Here is a 20,618-nt window from a genome sequence, read left to right on the forward strand (position 1 = left end):
CCTCATCCCTCCCTCCCTCTCCTCATCCCTCCCTCCCTCTCCTCATCCCTCCCTTCCTCTCCTCATCCCTCCCTCCCTCCCTTCCTCTCCTCATCCCTCCCTCCCTCCCCCCCCCCTTCCTCTCCTCATTCCTTGAGGTTATCTTGAGATGATTTCAGGGCTTAGTTGCCCCGCAGCTTGGTCCTCGACCAGGCCTCTACCCCCAGGAAGCAGCCCGTGACAGCTGACTAACTCTCAGGTACCTATTTACTGCTAGGTAACAGGGGCTTCAGGGCGAAAGAAACTCAGCCCATTGTTTCTCGCTGGCGCCCGGGATCAAACCCTTCCTTCCTCTCCTCATCCCTTCCCCCTTCCGTTCCTCATCCCTCCCTATATCTTCCCCTCCCCATCCTCCTCCTCCTTTCCTATCTGCCCCTGCTCCCCTTCCCCCCACTTCCTCACTTGTCCCTTCGCCTCCTTTTTAAACTATTCCATTGCTGCCGTCCTCTCTTGTAATGTCATCCAGAAATATCTTCAAACACTGATAGGAAACACCCAATTGTGATATAATTGCTGGCTACTGGTACACAATAACCTCATTGTATAGGAAGTAATTAAAAATGATGATACTAGAGCATTTACATTAGTCTGTGCTAATGTCATTATATCCATATAGTTAAGAGTTGTAGCTATATTTATGTAACTTGCATAAAAATCAGGCCATAATTTTCTAAAATTAGCATATGGTAACTGCATTTTAAGGGTTAATGCACAAAGTATTATGAAGGTTTGGCTCTAGATGAGGTACAGTGTAGCAGTTAAGTGTTACAAAACATGTTAGAAAATCCATTATGCTCTCCCCTATGCTTTATTTTTTAGCTTTGTAATAAATGGATATCATTACTGTAAATAGTTTGAAAACTCCTTAAGAAGGCTTAATTATTTTTCATATATGGTTTTATTTTTCCTCAGATTTTGAGTGTGGAACACATCCGAGAAGTTACAGAAGTAATGCGAAGACCTCCTGTTATATGGGATAACCTTCACGCAAATGATTATGACCAAGCACGCCTCTTCTTGGGACCATACTGTGGTCGATCTCCAGACCTTATTCCTCTACTCAGGGGTGTTGTTACAAATCCAAATTGTGAATACGGTCCAAATTTCATTGCTATTCACACTTTGGCACAGTGGTCCAAATCCTCAACACTAACCAGTTGTGATAATAGTAAGTGATGTCTTTCTTTATGATATTGGTATGTAAAGTCAGTTTAATCTTTTGAGCTTGTGCAAATTAATTTGTAAGCATCACGATCGTGCCATCCTTCTCTCGAGAACAGATTTAAATATGTAGTACTTGTTAAGATTTCAATGAGATCTCGAGGTTATCTTGATTTCGGGGCTTAGTGTCCCTGCGGCCCGGTCCTCGACCAGGCCTCCTTTTTGGTTACACACCCCCAGGAAGCAGCCCATAGCAGCTGTCTAACTCCCAGGTACCTATTTACTGCTAGGTAACAGGGGCATCAGGGTGAAAGAAACATTTTGCCCATTTGTTTCCGCTTCCACCGGGAATCGAACCCAGAACCTCAGGACTACGAATCCGAAGTGCTGTCCACCCAGCTGTCGGGCGCCCGAGAGATGCTTAAATTTTAAAAATATGTAAATTTTAAAATATTTTTTTTGTCTGCAGTTATATATTATACACTGCTTTAACAAAATTTAATACAGTGGGTGGAGTTCTGAACTTTTATATTTATCTAAATAGCACTGCTGCTGATCACAAATTTTACCCCCACCTTCTAACAACATTGTGTATGGTGTATACACACATCTCTCTGATGAATGAATGTTATTTTTAACGTGATAGTGAGAGGATCTAAAACTCACTTTTATTAACACTTTGGGTGCCCTGGCGGGCGACCCACCTTCCTCAGAGTCAGCAGAGTTGTGAACATGCCAGCCCCCACAAATGTTTATATTCTGTTTAGCTTTCTGACCTAAATTTTTGTGCGACGTTGTTCAGTTTGGCACCAAATTGTTTGCAATAGAGTGCTGTAAAGGCATATCTGCATATAAGAACAACTCGCTTTTCTATACGTATATATTTTTTACGTAAACTCGATAACGTTTCCCTCATACGTGTTTCTTTCGATGCTTTCTTCGTGGATTGGCTCTGTTCTTTATCAGTATCCATCTGGAAGTCAATTTGCAGTGTTTATAAAGTCGGGAACAACAAATGCCTGAACCCGAGATAAAATAATCAGAATGGGGACACTTTTAGACTTGGGAGGACGCGGCTGTCACGAGCGAGGTCTCGAGAACGATGAGCCTCTAGCACGGGTGGACGCCCACATGGCGGGGTCAGGATGCCACGTGGGGTATACAGAGAATGGGCAGAAGTTGGCGCGCATTTTAAAACAAATCCCGTAGTATCCCGTAGGCCCCGAGAGCATACTGCTCTGGTGTACGGGGAATGATGACGTCACGCCCCACCTTTTGGACCCCATAGCAGCCAAAGTAAGTACAATTTCGAACTTCCGTTGCTATACCCATATACAGGGAGGGTTTTTTGACACTTTCAGAAGAAAAATGAATTTTTTCCCGAGGTTTCATTTTCTGCGCACTGGGGGGTGTCATATTTATATGCCGCGCAGTTAAAGGGTTAAAAAGGTTAAGGCAATGGCCTACTGCACTGTGATTTGGGCGAGTCGTTTCAGCAAAAGTTTGCAATTCTTCCCATGCTGCACACATTTTCTTAATTAATGAGGAAGGGACATTCCGTACTGTCTCCTCCTCCCCTGAAGAAATTTCCTCAGCTGTGTCTTGTTGCTGCTCCTTGTGAAGGTCTTCGGTGGTCAGTTCTTCGCTGTGTTCCTCCACCAGCTCGCAACACACAACACTCACAACACTGTGAATGCCATTTCTTTTTCTAAATTTCTCAAACCGTCCCCTGCTCGCCTTGAACTCTTTCGCATTTGCATCACTCATTCCAGGGGTTTTCTTTAAAAGGTCTTCATGCAATATCCTTTCTTTTTCACAAATGATGACCTCTGAAACTCTATCACCCGCTAACTCCTTGCTGTGTATCCAAATTAATAATAACTGTTCAACATCCTCAAGTATTTGTGTTCTATGTTTTGTGATTATTGGTATGCCTTTTGCCACTTTAGCACTCATAATGTCCTTTTTCTAAGCCAGTATGGTGGTCATTACATGGGTTTTCATATGTTGATCCTTACCACTGACTTTCTTGGGACCCATGGCGTGATATATAATAATTACTTTTATGTTCAAAAAGCAAAAAATCACCACAAAAACGGAATTTCTTGTAGGCGTGATTGTCACTAAGCGGTCAGCTGTATTAAACCGAGGCAGGTCGGCCTGCGTGACCAGGAACCACGCGCTCGGTCGACCCGAACATGTACCAACAAATATCGTTAGTCGACGACGCCATCGTATGTCGAGTCTCATTTTTCGATCAAATTTACATCGTAACTCGAAATTATCGTAACTCGGGGCAATCGTAAGTCGAGGTGCCACTGTATATGGAAATTTTACGATTTTCCTCGAGATTTAATGTCCTGTACTGAAGTAAGGGCATCATTGTTAAATGGGCAGTGTTACTAACTCCTCAGTCGTAACCGGGTGTTTTTAATCACACTAATTCTTCTCAAGTCTAGAGATCTATAATCCCAGTGAAATGCAATGAAGTGTTTAACCCCTGGGCTGCTCTTATGATTATAGCCTGCAACACGCCCAGGTACAAGATTTAAAAAAAAACTTATAAAAGTGTTCATTTGTGTTCCATGACTGCAAGGGGGAAGGAATTGTAGGTGACATAAATGAAAAAATCTGTATTGTTATTTTTTATTAACATAGTTTTGATTCCTAATGCATTAAATTGTATTGCAGATGATGCAGTGAGTGCAGATATTAGACTTGAAACTGAAGGGGATGAGTCCAGTGATGATTGTCCAACTGGTTTGTCCCCAAATGCCTACCATCCACGAAGAGCTTTGCGAATGGCTCTCCAAGATTGGCTTGCAGAGTTTAACCATCCTGTGTCTGCTTTTGGAACTATACAGCAACCACAAATTCCAACACCTGTTCCTATATTGCCTTCGGTGAACACTTGCATGTCATTAACGTCGACTACTCTAGCCACTCCTGGACTTCCCCAACCAAATATTAATATCTTGGCTGAAGTTGTTCAAGATACAACTTTCAATCCAACCATGAATCCTATCATGAATTCTCTCGTATCTGAAAATAAAGTAATAGTAGACACGGGACACGAAGAGGCAGATACGGCATCTACCGTCTCGCAGGATGCATCATCCACTTCTGGTGTAGAACCAATGGATTGTAATCCATCTCCTGCCACTTCACCACCTCACAATGAAGATAGTATGATGATAGAAAATGGAGAAATTGCCAAAGTTGAAAGCGATGAAGACAGCACAACCCCGGTGATTGAGACTACTACTCAGGATGAGCTGAACTTCACAACCAAAACCTCACTTACTCTACCACTAGATGCTACTCAAGATAATTCTAATGGACTCACAGTTGATGATTTGCAACTGTTGGCAGATCTCTTTTATCTTCCATTTGAACATGGTAGACAAGGCATTAATATTATGAACGAGTTTAACTGGCTTAAAATAAACTCGCATCTTGTAATTGACCACAAGAAAGATGAAGAAGACACTAAGCCTGAGGTTAGTTTTGCATCTTAGCTAATTTTCATACAATGTGGGGTCCATTAAAGATGTGCACAATCTGTAGCATATTTAGAATGGTCTTTGAGCCATATTAAAAATGTGTTTTATTTTAGTACCTGTAGTACACAAGCTGATTTGGAACAGAAATCACAATCATTCACACTTCACAATAGTGCCCCCAAACAGGAAAGTGCATGTGCTTTCAAAATGTCCTGTGTTGCACATTTTATAGTTTAATTGAAGTACAGTACACTGCACCCTCAGATCCAGACCTCTAAATAGTGGACCAAATTCGGCCACTGTTGCCACAACTCCAATGGTGATGCCCCCTCCCCACTCCAATGGTGATGCCCCCTCCCCACTCCAATGGTGATGCCCCCTCCCCCCCCCCCAACTCCAATGGTGATGCCCCCTCCCCACTCCAATGGTGATGCCCCCTCCCCACTCCAATGGTGATGCCCCCTCCCCACTCCAATGGTGATGCCCCCTCCCCACTCCAATGGTGATGCCCCCTCCCCACTCCAATGGTGATGCCCCCTCCCCACTCCAATGGTGATGCCCCCTCCCCACTCCAATGGTGATGCCCCCTCCCCACTCCAATGGTGATGCCCCCTCCCCACTCCAATGGTGATGCCCCCTCCCCACTCCAATGGTGATGCCCCCTCCCCACTCCAATGGTGATGCCCCCTCCCCACTCCAATGGTGATGCCCCCTCCCCACTCCAATGGTGATGCCCCCTCCCCACTCCAATGGTGATGCCCCCTCCCCACTCCAATGGTGATGCCCCCTCCCCACTCCAATGGTGATGCCCCCTCCCCACTCCAATGGTGATGCCCCCTCCCCACTCCAATGGTGATGCCCCCTCCCCACTCCAATGGTGATGCCCCCTCCCCACTCCAATGGTGATGCCCCCTCCCCACTCCAATGGTGATGCCCCCTCCCCACTCCAATGGTGATGCCCCCTCCCCACTCCAATGGTGATGCCCCCTCCCCACTCCAATGGTGATGCCCCCTCCCCACTCCAATGGTGATGCCCCCTCCCCACTCCAATGGTGATGCCCCCTCCCCACTCCAATGGTGATGCCCCCTCCCCACTCCAATGGTGATGCCCCCTCCCCACTCCAATGGTGATGCCCCACTCCAATGGTGATGCCCCACTCCAATGGTGATGCCCCCTCCAATGGTGATGCCCCACTCCAATGGTGATGCCCCCTCCAATGGTGATGCCCCCTCCCCACTCCAATGGTGATGCCCCCTCCCCACTCCAATGGTGATGCCCCCTCCCCACTCCAATGGTGATGCCCCCTCCCCACTCCAATGGTGATGCCCCCTCCCCACTCCAATGGTGATGCACCCCCCCACTCTAATGGTGATGCCCCCCACGCCAACACCACCCACGCCAACACCACCCACGTCCCCCACGCCAACACCACCCACGTCCCCCACGCCACCACCACCCACGTCCCCCACGCCAACACCACCCACGTCCCCCACGCCAACACCACCCACGTCCCCCACGCCAACACCACCCACACCCACCACGCCAACACCACCCACACCCACCACGCCAACACCACCCACACCCACCACGCCAACACCACCCACGTCCCCCACGCCAACACCACCCACGTCCCCCACGCCAACACCACCCACGTCCACCACGCCAACACCACCCACACCCACCACGCCAACACCACCCACGCCCCCCACGCCAACACCACCCACGCCCCCCACGCCAACACCACCCACACCCACCACGCCAACACCACCCACGTCCCCCACGCCAACACCACCCACGCCCCCCACGCCAACACCACCCACGTCCCCCACGCCAACACCACCCACGTCCCCCACGCCAACACCACCCACGTCCCCCACGCCAACACCACCCACGCCCCCCACGCCAACACCACCCACGTCCCCCACGCCAACACCACCCACGTCCCCCACGCCAACACCACCCACGTCCCCCACGCCAACACCACCCACACCCACCACGCCAACACCACCCACGTCCCCCACGCCAACACCACCCACGTCCCCCACGCCAACACCACCCACGTCCCCCACGCCAACACCACCCACGTCCCCCACGCCAACACCACCCACGTCCCCCACGCCAACACCACCCACGTCCCCCACGCCAACACCACCCACGTCCCCCACGCCAACACCACCTATGCCCCCCACGCCAACACCACCCACACCCACCACGCCAACACCACCCACGTCCCCCATGCCAACACCACCCACACCCACCACGCCATCAACACTGCCTCACCTCCTTCCACCCACTGCTCCACACTGGCCCCCCCCCCCCAACCTAAATAGAGCTAAATAGAGTCTTGTACTTGCCCATACACCAGAACTGGTGTTATCATTGGTTTTTGGCTGGTGGAGTGCCTTTTTTCATTTTCACATGTGAGCATTGTTTTTCTATATGAATCTGTGCTGCATGTTCTGTTGTGCTTGAGGTGAATTCTGTTGAGATTTTTCTTCAGGTTTTTTCTCTCTTGTTGAGAGCTTTCATCCCTTGACCCTCGGGTGGTTTCCATTTATGTTCTCTCGGCCTGGGCTTTGTCGCCGTCTTTGACTGTGGCATCCACTTTTTCTGGTGCAAGTGTTCGTGGCATTCTGGATACCATTTCCACTGTCTTTCCTGCGGGGTTTTCCTCTTTTAGTAAGTACCTCTGTCATTCCAATGCATCTTCTAGGAAAGACTGGCTCATTTCTCTCGTGTCAGCTGGTCTCTGAGGGTAACCTCAATTTTAGGCTTTAGCCTTTGGTGGTATTCTCTTACACTGCATTGCCCCCTCCCCGCTCAGCTCGTTGTCGCCGTGTGGGGGCTTCGTGGGCGGCTGCCGGAGTGTGATGCTCCTTAGGACAGTCCTCTGTCCTTTTCTAGCCTTGTGCTCCTGCTGCCGTCCTCTCCAATTCTGCTGGGCACCTTTTCCTTTTCCTTCTGTTTCGTTTTTCTCCCCCCTCTTCTCCTATCTGCTTGCCGTTTCCTGCCGACCTTTTGCTCGTTCTGGTTCTTCCATGGCCTTCTTCTATTTTGACGCCCGGGTGCTTGAGGAGGCATACTCCTGCACCCGTAGAACTGCAGTACCCGACGTCGAGAGCGAGGGGAACCTTTTATTGTCAATCCCCACTTCGTCACTGAACCCGATCTCGACGGACTGTCGGTTTCTTAAGGTGGCGTTTGTGGGGCGTATACTCACGACACACCCCTAGGAGGCCCCGACAAGATCGGCGATAGCTTCTTGTTGGGTGTCCTGCCTCTAATTGTGTCTCCATGGTGGGTGTGGGGGCACATTCGTGAGTGAATTCTTCTTTCGTCAAGATGATAACCCCTGTTTCGGCTGCTTCTGGCTTACCTTCTCAGGCTCGTGGGGTGGGCGACCAAGCCCCCGAGTCGGTCCGTATTGGAAGACCGGGCTCTGTAGCCTCCGCTGCATTGGGCCCCGACCTTGCTCCTCCTTTGGCCTCTCTGACTCCTTCCCCTGGCTCCCCTCCCTCCTCTGTGGTTGGGTCGAGCCCCAAGCCCCCAGTGGTGACTACCTCGTCCCCTGGCGCGGCTCCTTCTCTAGTTGTAACTACTGCGCCTTTTAACCCCTCTCTCTCTGGGGGTTCTCACCGCCGTCCTCGTCACGGCCGCCCTCGCTCGATTCCTTCCAGTTCTGCTATCTATCAAGCCTTGTTTGGTCCCGCTTCGTGGGCCAAATATTTTGATCTCCTCCCTCTTGATTCTGCGCCTCCTGACGATTTCTCCCTTCATCGACATCTCATTGATTCCGTGGATGCCTCCATTACTTTCAACCCCACTCGTCTCGGTACACGTGTCGTTGCTGCTCCTTCTCAGGATGCTGCTTCCCGCTTGGCTGCCTTATCCTGCCTTGGCGAGACCCCCGTTCGGGTCTCGAAGAACGCTCAGTTGAATGCCAGTGTTGGCACTATTTTGCTCCCGCCCCATGTTGCAACCGGTGTTCGGGACCTGCGCGACTGCCACGACGATATTCGACATATCCTCGCTGCCCAGGGCCATTCTATTCTCTAGGTGGACACGTTTACTCGTCCCCCTCGTGGTAGTCGCCGTCAACCCCTCCGGGTTGTGAAGATTACCTTTGATGGTAGGACCCTTCCACCCTCTGTCATTCTTGCTGGTGCCAGGTGCTCTGTCCAGGAGTACATTCCTTCTCCTCGGCTCTGCAACAAGTGCTGGAGGTTTGGGCATGGTGCCCTCCGCTGCTCCGGGACTGTCTCTCTCTGTCCTTTGTGTGGTGGCGAAGGTCACTCTAAGTCGGAGTGCACTTCTCCCCAGGCTCGTTGCCTCAACTGCGGTGAGGCCCATCCTACCTTCTCCCGTGCGTGTGTCCATTACAAGCTTGAGGCAGCCGTCCTCAACCTGAAGCACCGGGAGCGTTTATCTTTTCCTGAGGCGAGGCGCCAGGTTCGCCGGCTCCCGCCTTATGCTAATATCTCTTATGCTCGCGTGTTGCGCTCTTCCTCTCCTCGTCCTTCCCGCCTTCCTCAGACTCACAACCGTTTCCGGGCCTTGGACCCTGATGCGCCCACTGCCCCCTCCTCTGTTCCTTTGGGTTCTCTCCCGAAGGATCCTCCTCCTGGTCCTCTGTCTGGGGTTCCCCTTCCTTCTACCCGGTCTGTCGTGTCTTCTGTGTCTTCTTCCTCGTCCCCCTCCGATCCTCCTTCCCATCCTCTTCCTCCATCTATTGGCTCTCCCCACCGCCTGTCGGTGCGGGCGGATGTCCATCGCTCTCCTAACGGCCGTCGTGTGTGCTCTCGTTCGGCTTCTCTTGTTGAGACACTGGAATCCGTTGCCCGGTACGTAGTTGCTGGGACACCGGTCTCTTTAAGTCAGAAGCGTAAGCCTGGCTCCTCTCCTTCCTCTTCCCCGGCGGGTAAGAAGGCTTCGCTTTCTTCCTCAGCTCCTCCTTCTGGCTCTGTTGCTCCTTCCCCTCCCGTTTCAGTGCTTGCGCCCCCTGTTCCTGCTATGGAGGTTTCTTTGGCCCCTGCTTCCCTTTCGGTTGCTGCTCTTGCTGGGGTGCGCTCCCCTCTTTCTACTCCCCCTCCTCCTGCTGCTGTCCTTGATGGCTCCTCTCCGTTGTCTCCTCCTCTTCCTCCTCCTCCTCCTCCTCCAGACCCTGCCCGCCCACCTCTGCTCTGTTCTCCCGTTTCCTTCCCTCCGTCTTTGCTCAGTTTACCCATGCCCCCTAACCCTGACTTTGCTGACCCTGATCCCGACCCTGATATTCTTTAACGTGCTCTGTTGCTCCTTCGCCTTTGTTTCTTCCTTGTCCTCTGTTTTTGTCCTTTCTCTTCTCGTCGTTGTCCATTCTTCAATGGAACGTTCGAGGTTATTACGCCAATTTCCTCGAACTCCAACTTCTGATTTCGCGGTTTTCGCCCCTTTGTGTCTGTCTCCAGGAGCCAATGCTTGGTGCTCGTCCTGGTCGTTTTCGTGGCTATTCCTTTCTCTCCCCCCCCCCCAGCCATTGCTGGGGCTTCTAATTCTTCTGCTCTTTTGATTCGGGCTGATGTTCCCTTTGTTCCTTTACTTTTTCCTTCGCCTCTCCATTGTTCTGCTGCTCGTATCTTTGTGGGGAAATGGTACACAGTTTGTTCCATTTATCTCCCCCCGAGTGTCCCGCTCTCTCTTCCTGATTTGAAACACCTCCTGGACTCCTTGCCGGAGCCTGGGCTCCTGCTGGGTGACTTCAATTGTCGTCATTCTCTTTGGGGTGACGTTCTGACGAATACCCGGGGTCGCCTCCTTGAGCCGTTTCTCCTCTCTTCTTCCCTGTCTCTTCTGAATTCTGGTGAGCCCACTCATTTGGACTCTCGGACTCGCACCCTTTCTTGTCTTGATCTTTCTCTCTGCTCTTCTTCTCTTTACTTAGATTTCACGTGGCAGGTTCTTGATGACCTCCATGGAAGTGATCATTTCCCCATCCTTGTTTCCTTTTTCTCTTTTCGCCCTTCCCTCTTTCCCTAGGTGGCAGTTTGCTAAGGCAGACTGGACCCTATTTACCCTCAGTGCTGCTCTCCCTGACCTCTCCCTTCTGCCTCTCTCTCGCGCTCTCCTCCTTTTTCATGACACTGTCTTCAACGCTGCCCTCCGCTCTATTCCTCGCTCTTCCTCTCGGGGTCCACGGAAGTGCGTTCCCTGGTGGAATGCGGACTGTGCTCGGGCTGTCCGCTGTAAGCGTGCAGCCTGGAAGAGGCACCGCCGTAGGCAGACGACCGATTCTTTTCTTTTCTTTCGGAAAGCAAGTGCGGTGGCCCATAGGGCCATCCGTACGGCTAAACGTGAATGTTGGGCATCTTATGTCTCAACAATTACGTCCGAGACCCCTCTGGCCCAGATCTGGAAGCGTATCCGCAAGATAGCGGGTAAGTTCGTTCCCGATGTTTCACCGGTCCTTCACCTCCATGATACTCTTGTGGCGGACCCGTTGCAGGTCGCTTCCGAACTGGGTTCCCACTTTTCTTCTGTTAGCTCTGGTCTTCATCTTCCCCGATCTTTCCTTCTTCGTAAACCTGTCCTTGAGTCTCGTCCTTTAGATTTCTGCACTCATCTTCAGCTTCCCTATAATGATCCCTTCTCTCTCTCTGAACTTCGTTCTGCCCTGGCCCTCTGCGGTTCTACGGCGGCGGGCTCCGATGGTATTCATTATGAGATGCTTCGCCATCTCCCTCCGAGCACGTCTCAGTATTTACTGAGTCTGTATAATCGGATCTGGGAGTCGTCGTCAGTCCCTGAGGACTGGCTCGATGCCGTTGTCCTCCCTGTTCGCAAACCGGGGTCTCTGGGTACTTCCCCTAAGGACTTTCGCCCTATTGCTCTCACAAGTTGTGTCTGCAAACTCTTTGAACGTATGGTTAACGTTCGTCTGATGTGGTTCCTGGAACACCATCACCTCCTCTCCCCTTCTCAATTTGGTTTCCGCAAGTGCCGCAGCACGACAGATGTCCTGGTGAACTTGGAGGTCTATATTCGTACTGCTTTTGCTGCGAAGACCTCCGTTGTTGCCGTCCTTTTTGACCTAGAAAAGGCTTACGACACCACTTGGCGTTATCATATCCTATCTCAACTTCATTCTTTTGGCCTTCGTGGTCATCTCCCTCTCTTTCTCCGCAGCTTCCTCTCTCGTCGTTCCTTTCGGGTGCGCCTTGGTACCGCTCTCTCTCCCTCTTTTCAGCAATACGAAGGTGTGCCCCAGGGTAGTGTTCTGAGCACTACTCTTTTTCTTGTTGCCCTCAATGGTCTTCTTTCCTCTCTTCCTTCTGGTGTCTTCTCCGCTCTCTATGTCGATGATCTTACCCTTTGTTGTCAGGGTGATGATTCGCCTCTCCTTCAACGCCGGCTTCAACTTGCAATTGATGCCGTGTCGTCTTGGGCCACAGGTCATGGCTTCAAGTCCTCTACTTCTAAGACTTGTGCCATGACTTTTACGCGGAAACGGGTTGTTCTTCGTCCCTCTTTGTCACTTTATGGTCATCCCCTTGAATACAAAGATTCCGCGAAGCTTTTGGGGTTATTCCTTGACACTCGTTTGTCTTGGTCTCCCCATATCTCTTACCTCCGTGTTGAGTGCTCTAAGGCCCTTACCCTCCTTCGGGTCTTGTCCCATACTTCTTGGGGGGCAGATAGGCGCACTCTCCTTGCTTTACATTCCTCTCTCGTCTGTTCGCAAACCGGGGTCTCTGGGTACTTCCCCTAAGGACTTTCGCCCTATTGCTCTCACAAGTTGTGTCTGCAAACTCTTTGAACGTATGGTTAACGTTCGTCTGATGTGGTTCCTGGAACACCATCACCTCCTCTCCCCTTCTCAATTTGGTTTCCGCAAGTGCCGCAGCACGACAGATGTCCTGGTGAACTTGGAGGTCTATATTCGTACTGCTTTTGCTGCGAAGACCTCCGTTGTTGCCGTCCTTTTTGACCTAGAAAAGGCTTACGACACCACTTGGCGTTATCATATCCTATCTCAACTTCATTCTTTTGGCCTTCGTGGTCATCTCCCTCTCTTTCTCCGCAGCTTCCTCTCTCGTCGTTCCTTTCGGGTGCGCCTTGGTACCGCTCTCTCTCCCTCTTTTCAGCAATACGAAGGTGTGCCCCAGGGTAGTGTTCTGAGCACTACTCTTTTTCTGGTTGCCCTCAATGGTCTTCTTTCCTCTCTTCCTTCTGGTGTCTTCTCTGCTCTCTATGTCGATGATCTTACCCTTTGTTGTCAGGGTGATGATTCGCCTCTCCTTCAACGCCGGCTTCAACTTGCAATTGATGCCGTGTCGTCTTGGGCCACAGGTCATGGCTTCAAGTTCTCTACTTCTAAGACTTGTGCCATGACTTTTACGCGGAAACGGGTTGTTCTTCGTCCCTCTTTGTCACTTTATGGTCATCCCCTTGAATACAAAGATTCCGCGAAGCTTTTGGGGTTATTCCTTGACACTCGTTTGTCTTGGTCTCCCCATATCTCTTACCTCCGTGTTGAGTGCTCTAAGGCCCTTACCCTCCTTCGGGTCTTGTCCCATACTTCTTGGGGGGCAGATAGGCGCACTCTCCTTGCTTTACATTCCTCTCTCGTCCTGTCTAAGCTCGATTATGGTTGCCCTGCTTACTCGTCTGCTTCTCCTTCTACTCTTCGCCGTCTTGATGCTTTGCACCATACTGGGTTGCGCCTCAGTTCTGGTGCCTTTCGTTCGACTCCCGTCCTTAGCTTGTATGTTGACACTGGCTTCCTGTCTCTCCAGGACCGCCGTGATCGCTACTGTCTTCGCTATCTTGCGCGGTCCTTGCAACATCCTTCCTCTCGCCTCTGTCGTGCTTTAACTTTTACCCCTCCTGCGGTTCCTGTTCCTCTTCGCCACCTCCCTCTTTCTGTCCGGTTATCTCACCTACAGGATTCTCTTTCCGTTCGTATTTCTGATGTTTCTCCTCGTGTTGTTCCTTCTTTGCCCCCGTGGAGGGTCCCTCTTCCGCAGTTTTGTACATCCTTGACTCGTATCACTAAAGCTTTTACCCCTCCTACGGTTCTAAAACGCCTTTTCCTCGAGCACTTTTCTTCTCACTCCCGCTCCGTTTCTGTCTTCACCGATGGGTCTAAGTCAGCGGACGGTGTTGGCTACTCTGTTGTTTTTCCTGATCGCACTTATATGTGTCGCTTGCCTCCGGAGACTAGCATCTTTACGGCGGAACTTTATGCTATTCTCTATGCTCTTCGTCTCCTGCTTTCTCGTTGTCAGTCTTCCTTTGTGGTTGTTGTTGACTCTCGTAGTGCCCTCATGGCTCTCGGGTGCTTTAATCCAGTTCATCCAGTAGTTGTCGAGATCCAGCATTGGCTGTTTCTCGTTCACAGTAAATTTAAGTCGGTTGAGTTTTGTTGGGTTCCCAGCCATATTGGCGTGTCTTTAAATGAGCGTGCGGATGCTGCCGCTAAGGAAGCTGTCCGCTCTTGTCCCATCTCTCGTAAAGGCATTCCGTATTCCGACTTTTACCCGGTTATCCATTCCTCAGTCCTTACCCGTTGGCAGGCTTCTTGGTTGTCTGTTACTGGTAACAAGCTACGTACTCTTAAATGTTGTGTTTCCTCGTGGCCGTCCTCCTTCCACCGTAACCGGCGGTGGGAAACAGCTCTGGCGAGGTTGCGTATTGGCCATACTCGCTTAACCCATGGTCACTTGATGGAGCGCCGCCCTGCTCCTTATTGTCCTAGTTGCATTGTCCCTCTTACGGTCGTGCATGTCCTTCTTGAATGTCCTGACTTCCAGGACGAGCGTGTGTCTTGCTTTCCGACCGCCCCTCGCGGTCACCTATCCCTCAATAGAATTCTTGGTGACTCGGATACTTTTGATATCGTTCGCCTTATGCGTTTTTGTTCTCGTCTTGGCATCCTTGGTGATATTTAGCGCCCTCTGATTATTTTGCGTATTTGATGGTGCTACATAGCCTTCCTGGTTTGGTGCCTTCTTTTGATAATTACTTACTTACTCCTCTCTCGTCCTGTCTAAGCTCGATTATGGTTGCCCTGCTTACTCGTCTGCTTCTCCTTCTACTCTTCGCCGTCTTGATGCTTTGCACCATACTGGGTTGCGCCTCAGTTCTGGTGCCTTTCGTTCGACTCCCATCCTTAGCTTGTATGTTGACACTGGCTTCCTGTCTCTCCAGGACCGCCGTGATCGCTACTGTCTTCGCTATCTTGCGCGGTCCTTGCAACATCCTTCCTCTCGCCTCTGTCGTGCTTTAACTTTTACCCCTCCTGCGGTTCCTGTTCCTCTTCACCACCTCCCTCTTTCTGTCCGGTTATCTCGCCTACAGGATTCTCTCTCCGTTCGTATTTCTGATGTTTCTCCTCGTGTTGTTCCTTCTTTGCCCCCGTGGAGGGTCCCTCTTCCGCGGTTTTGTACTTCCTTGACCCGTATCACTAAAGCTTTTACCCCTCCTACGGTTCTAAAACGCCTTTTCCTCGAGCACTTTTCTTCTCACTCCCGCTCCGTTTCTGTCTTCACCGATGGGTCTAAGTCAGCGGACGGTGTTGGCTACTCTGTTGTGTTTCCTGATTGCACTTATATGTGTCGCTTGCCTCCGGAGACTAGCATCTTTACAGCGGAACTTTATGCTATTCTCTATGCTCTTCGTCTCCTGCTTTCTCGTTGTCAGTTTTCCTTTGTGGTTGTTGTTGACTCTCGTAGTGCCCTCATGGCTCTCGGGTCCTTTAATCCGGTTCATCCAGTAGTTGTCGAGATCCAGCATTGGCTGTTTCTCGTTCACAGTAAATTTAAGTCGGTTGAGTTTTGTTGGGTTCCCAGCCATATTGGTGTGTCTTTAAATGAGCGTGCGGATGCTGCCGCTAAGGAAGCTGTCCGCTCTTGTCCCATCTCTCGTAAAGGCATTCCGTATTCCGACTTTTACCCGGTTATCCATTCCTCAGTCCTTACCCGTTGGCAGGCTTCTTGGTTGTCTGTTACTGGTAACAAGCTACGTACTCTTAAATGTTGTGTTTCCTCGTGGCCGTCCTCCTTCCACCGTAACCGGCGGTGGGAAACAGCTCTGGCGAGGTTGCGTATTGGCCATACTCGCTTAACCCATGGTCACTTGATGGAGCGCCGCCCTGCTCCTTATTGTCCTAGTTGCATTGTCCCTCTTACGGTCGTGCATGTCCTTCTTGAATGTCCTGACTTCCAGGACGAGCGTGTGTCTTGCTTTCCGACCGCCCCTCGCGGTCACCTGTCCCTCGATAGAATTCTTGGTGACTCGGATACTTTTGATATCGTTCGCCTTATGCGTTTTTGTTCTCGTATTGGCATCCTTGGTGATATTTAGCGCCCTCTGATTATTTTGCGTATTTGATGGTGCTACATAGCCTTCCCGGTTTGGTGCCTTCTTTTGATAATTACTTACTTACTTGGGTCCAAAAATGCAAAAATGAAAACTCGTTCGATTTCAATCAAACTTTTTTGACAAGTTCTATATGAAAAGTGTTTCATCTGGTCCAAGTTTCAGCATAGCATAAATAGGAAGGGAGAAAAAAATATTGTAGTTGTGAAAATTATGCCAAAATGGTCAAAATTGATTATCAATCAAAAGTGTCAACTGAAATCATAGCTATGACTTTGCTATCACAATAGCATATATTAAACAAATATTATAATTAGTTTAATTGGATTTTTTTTTTTCCCCCTTTTTTTTTGGGCGATTTGCATCAAACTTACACACCTGACTGTACGTAAGCCTATCTGTAAGGATGCCAATTTTGGAGAAAATTGGTTGATGTCAACCCCAGCCACAGATTTTAGAACCTTAGACTTTATTCATTTGTTTTTTTTTCAATTGACACAAACGTTTACAAAACTGATTCATTTTTTATTCAATTTACATGACTTACACAGTATATGTGGAGGGCATGTCTCTACATTTGCGTGTTTTCATTTTTCTCTTAGTTCATTTATTGATTTTATAATAGCAATAAACATGCCATATATGCATAATTTTTGGGGGGAACTTTGAACATATGTATTAGGAAAACTAAAGATGTTTTGGAAATTCTAAAACACAATCCTTTATTATATGCTAATGTGTCAGAAAAGTGTCACAGAATAATTATATCTGAAACGTGTGTTCTGAAGTGTAGACTTGAAAATGTGTAAAAAAGTTGAAAAAAAAAAAAACAAAAAAAAAATCTCCCTTTCTAGTTATGCTGCAGTACTGAAACTTGGGACAATTTCAGCACTTTTCATATACAACTAGTCAAATAATATTGGTTGACATTGAACAACTTTTCCAACACCAACCTAATGCCTCTTAATTAATTGCAGACAATGAGTCAAAATAATGTGATCAAGATATGATGTGTGGTTTGGATGTCAAATTCTTATTGGTTGTATTCATAATGGTATTCTGTACTGGAACACCTATTACCTGATATTGAGTTACTTGACCCTTTTTTTCATTGAACTACTGGAAAGGGCAGTTATTTTTAGTACTAATACTGACAGCACTTATATGTGTCGCTTACCTTCGGAGACTAGCATGTTTACGGCGGAGCTTTATGCTATTCTCTATGCTCTTCGTCTCTGCTTTCTCATTGTCAGTCTTCTTTTGTAGTTGTTGTTGACTCTCATAGTGCCCTCATGGCTCTCGGGTCCTTTAATCCGGTTCATCCAGTAGTTGTTGAGATCCAGCATGGGCTGTTTCTTGTTCACAGTAAATTTAAGTCGGTTGAGTTTTGTTGGGTTCCCAGCCATATTGGTGTCTTTAAATGAGCGTGCGGATGCTGCCGCCAAGGAAGCTGTCCGCTCTTGTCCCGTCTCTCGTAACGGTATTCCATATTCCGACTTTTACCCGGTTATCCATTCCTCCGTCCTTACCCGTTGGCAGGCTTCTTGGTCATCTGTTACTGGTAACAAACTACGTACTCTTAAATGTTGTGTTTCCTCGTGGCCGTCCTCCTACCACCGTAACCGGCGATGGGAAACAGCTCTGGCGAGGTTGCGTATTGGCCATACTCGCTTAACCCATGGTCACTTGATGGAGCGCCGCCCAGCTCCTTATTGTCCAAGTTGCATTGTCCCTCTTACGGTCATGCATGTCCTTCTTGAATGTCCTGACTTCCAGGACGAGCGTGTCTTGCTTTCCGACCCCCCCTCGCGGTCACTTGTCCCTCAATAGAATTCTTGGTGACTCGGATACTTTTGATATCGTTCGCCTTATGCGTTTTTGTTCTCGTATTGGCATCCTCGGTGATATTTAGCGCCCTCTGATTATCCTGCGCATTTGAAGGTGCTACATAGCCTTTCCGGTTTGGTGACTTCTTTTGATAATTTCTTACTTATTCACAATAAATTTAAATAGTTGAGTTTTGCTGGGTTCTTCTTCTTCTTGATAGTAGGTGCAGTTTGCATGAAGGGTTTGTCCTCCCGATGACTGCACTTGCTGGATTCACATTGGTGTGTCTTTAAATGAGCGTTCGGATGCTGCCACTTGGGAAGCTGTCTGCTCTTGTCCCATCTCCCATAAAGGTATTCCTTATTCCAACTTTTACCCAGTTATTCATTCCTCTATCCTTACCCGTTGGCAGGCTTGTTGGTCTTCTGTTACTGATAACAAACTGCGTACTCTTAAATGTTGTTTCCTCGTGGCTGTCCTCCTACCACTGTAACCGGCAACGGGAAACAGCTCTGGCGAGTTGAGCATTGGCCATACTCGCTTAACTCGTTATCACTTAATGGAGTGTCGCCCTGCTCCTTATGTGAAAATTGCAGTCTCCCTCTTACGGTTGTGCATATCCTTGTTGAATGTCCTGACTTCCGGGACGAGCGTGTCTTGTATTCCAACCGTCCTCTGCAGTCGCTTGTCCCCCGATAGAATTCTTGGTGAATCGGAATCTTTTGATATCGTTCACCTCATGCGCTTGTGTTCTCGTATTGGCATCCTTGGTGATATTTAACGCGCTCTGATTATTCTGCACATTTGGTGGTGTTACATAGCCTTCCTGGTTTGGTGCCTTCTTTTGATAATTACTTTTAGTACTAATAGATATTAAATTGAGGAAAACTAAATATTTACCTTCATATTGACCCAAGAAAATCTCATTGCCTTAAAGATTTTTATCTACTCATTGATCTGTTGAATATTTACCTGTTTAGTGTGATAATATAATGTACAACTCAGTCTTATGTTTAACATTTATATGAATTTATACATTTTTCAGCACTTGGTATTCCTTTATGATTAGCATTAAATAATGCCAGACATGTAATTATTTTTATGTAATTTTTTTTCAGGTGCAAGAATGGTTTGTCAGAGCAGCGAAATTTGATGAACTGGCAAAAAATGTGAAAAGAATGGCAAACAGGCTAAACAAAGTGAAGAATCGATCTCTCTTGTATGATATCTACCCATATATTTGGGACATGAATGGTGTCATCTCTCTTCTCAACTCCTACGTCGAGTGGCTAGGTACCTGAATGGTAGCCTTATATACCTCGAGGGATACTCCAGCACTCTTAACTTGACTATCTTGAGTATTTTCTTAAGATGTGTGATGTTAAGATGCTATATCTATGCAAGCAGCAAGGCTCATTAAGAATTACAAAATCTGTTTTAAGCCTAAGATGAGCCTTGGAAGCTTTCACTATTCATGCAACAACACATCCTCAAAATCTGTTAAGGGTAGTACTTAATATCATTTGTCGCCAGTGGAAAGCACAAGGAATAATGCAGACACCTTGTTAGGCATGTACATAATTACTGCAGGACACCTAATGACTGAAGCTAGTCACAGTATTCCTCATTATATAATATATATATATATATAAATTATATTATATAATATATAATATATATATTATGTAATATATATATATTATATAATATATATATTATATAATAATATATATATATATATTATATATATATAATATATATATTATATAATAATATATATATATATAATATTATAATGTGTGTGTGTGTTTGAATTTTTTTTCCAGAATAAGTGTGTGACTGAAGCTAAACACCCTCATTCTCTAGTGTACATGCCTTTAAATGTGCATGCCAAATTTCATTCATAAATGCATGATTTAAAGAAAACCCTTGCCACAGAAATGCAAGTAAGTAATTTTTAAATACATAAAATAAGCTTTTAATAGATAACCATCAACATTTTTTTTTTTGTCAACAAAATGGCACATTGTCTTAGGAAACAATATACCAAGACTTCACCTACCACTGAAATCATTTACTTATTGCCGAGTACAGTATCTTGAACACATTTAATACATTCATGCATTTTGTTTTCTTTTATCTATTCAGTCCTCAGTGGTTTTGTGCATAATTTGAATCTTTTCAGCAATTCTCATTTAGAGGGTAGTAAATTTATTAGTTGTCTGCCTGTAGGTTGTGTGTTGTTCATTCCTCAACAGTGAAAATAAACTTGCCATCAATTTTTATTCTTTTGTAAAGTAGGGTTGATATATAGGTTTTTGTTACATCAAATGTATGACTGTAGTAAACAATTATTTTACTTTTGTGTGCTTCATATTGAGACATTGGCTGTGGATTGGTAAATAATATAATGTAGGGTTGTGGTGATATTGAAGTTAAAGTAGAAGCTTCAACCAATAACCCATGAGGCATGAAGCAGCTCTGTGGTAGACAAATGTTCATTATGCAATAGGCATAATACACTTGCAGGCGATGAGTCACAATAACGTGGCTGAAGACAATCGACTTGAGAATGGTCCAGGACGGACCGAAACGTCGTCGTCCCTTCAATTTCTAGTGTGTGGTCTGGTCAACATAATACACTGTTTTATACAGTTCCTCTGTGTGTGTGTGTGTGTGTGTGGAGTAATTTTGAAAAATACAACAAAGTGTGACATTTTGCTATAAAAGCATTA

General features: G+C 47.7%; 1 protein-coding gene across 3 annotated transcripts in view; it reads left to right on the forward strand.

Annotated features, from left to right (window-relative positions):
• Positions 1–20,618, forward strand: part of Oga (O-GlcNAcase) — a 78,385-nt gene that overhangs the window by 33,334 nt on the left and 24,433 nt on the right. For all 3 annotated transcript variants that reach the window (XM_045747993.2, XM_045747994.2, XM_069330495.1), the window contains 3 exons: positions 952–1,207; positions 3,892–4,700; positions 19,002–19,176. In XM_045747993.2, the coding sequence (XP_045603949.1) occupies positions 952–1,207; positions 3,892–4,700; positions 19,002–19,176 (1,240 nt within the window). The remainder of the gene's footprint in view (positions 1–951; positions 1,208–3,891; positions 4,701–19,001; positions 19,177–20,618) is intronic.

This window comes from Procambarus clarkii, chromosome 24 (assembly GCF_040958095.1).
Source record: "Procambarus clarkii isolate CNS0578487 chromosome 24, FALCON_Pclarkii_2.0, whole genome shotgun sequence".
NCBI lineage: Eukaryota > Metazoa > Arthropoda > Malacostraca > Decapoda > Cambaridae > Procambarus > Procambarus clarkii.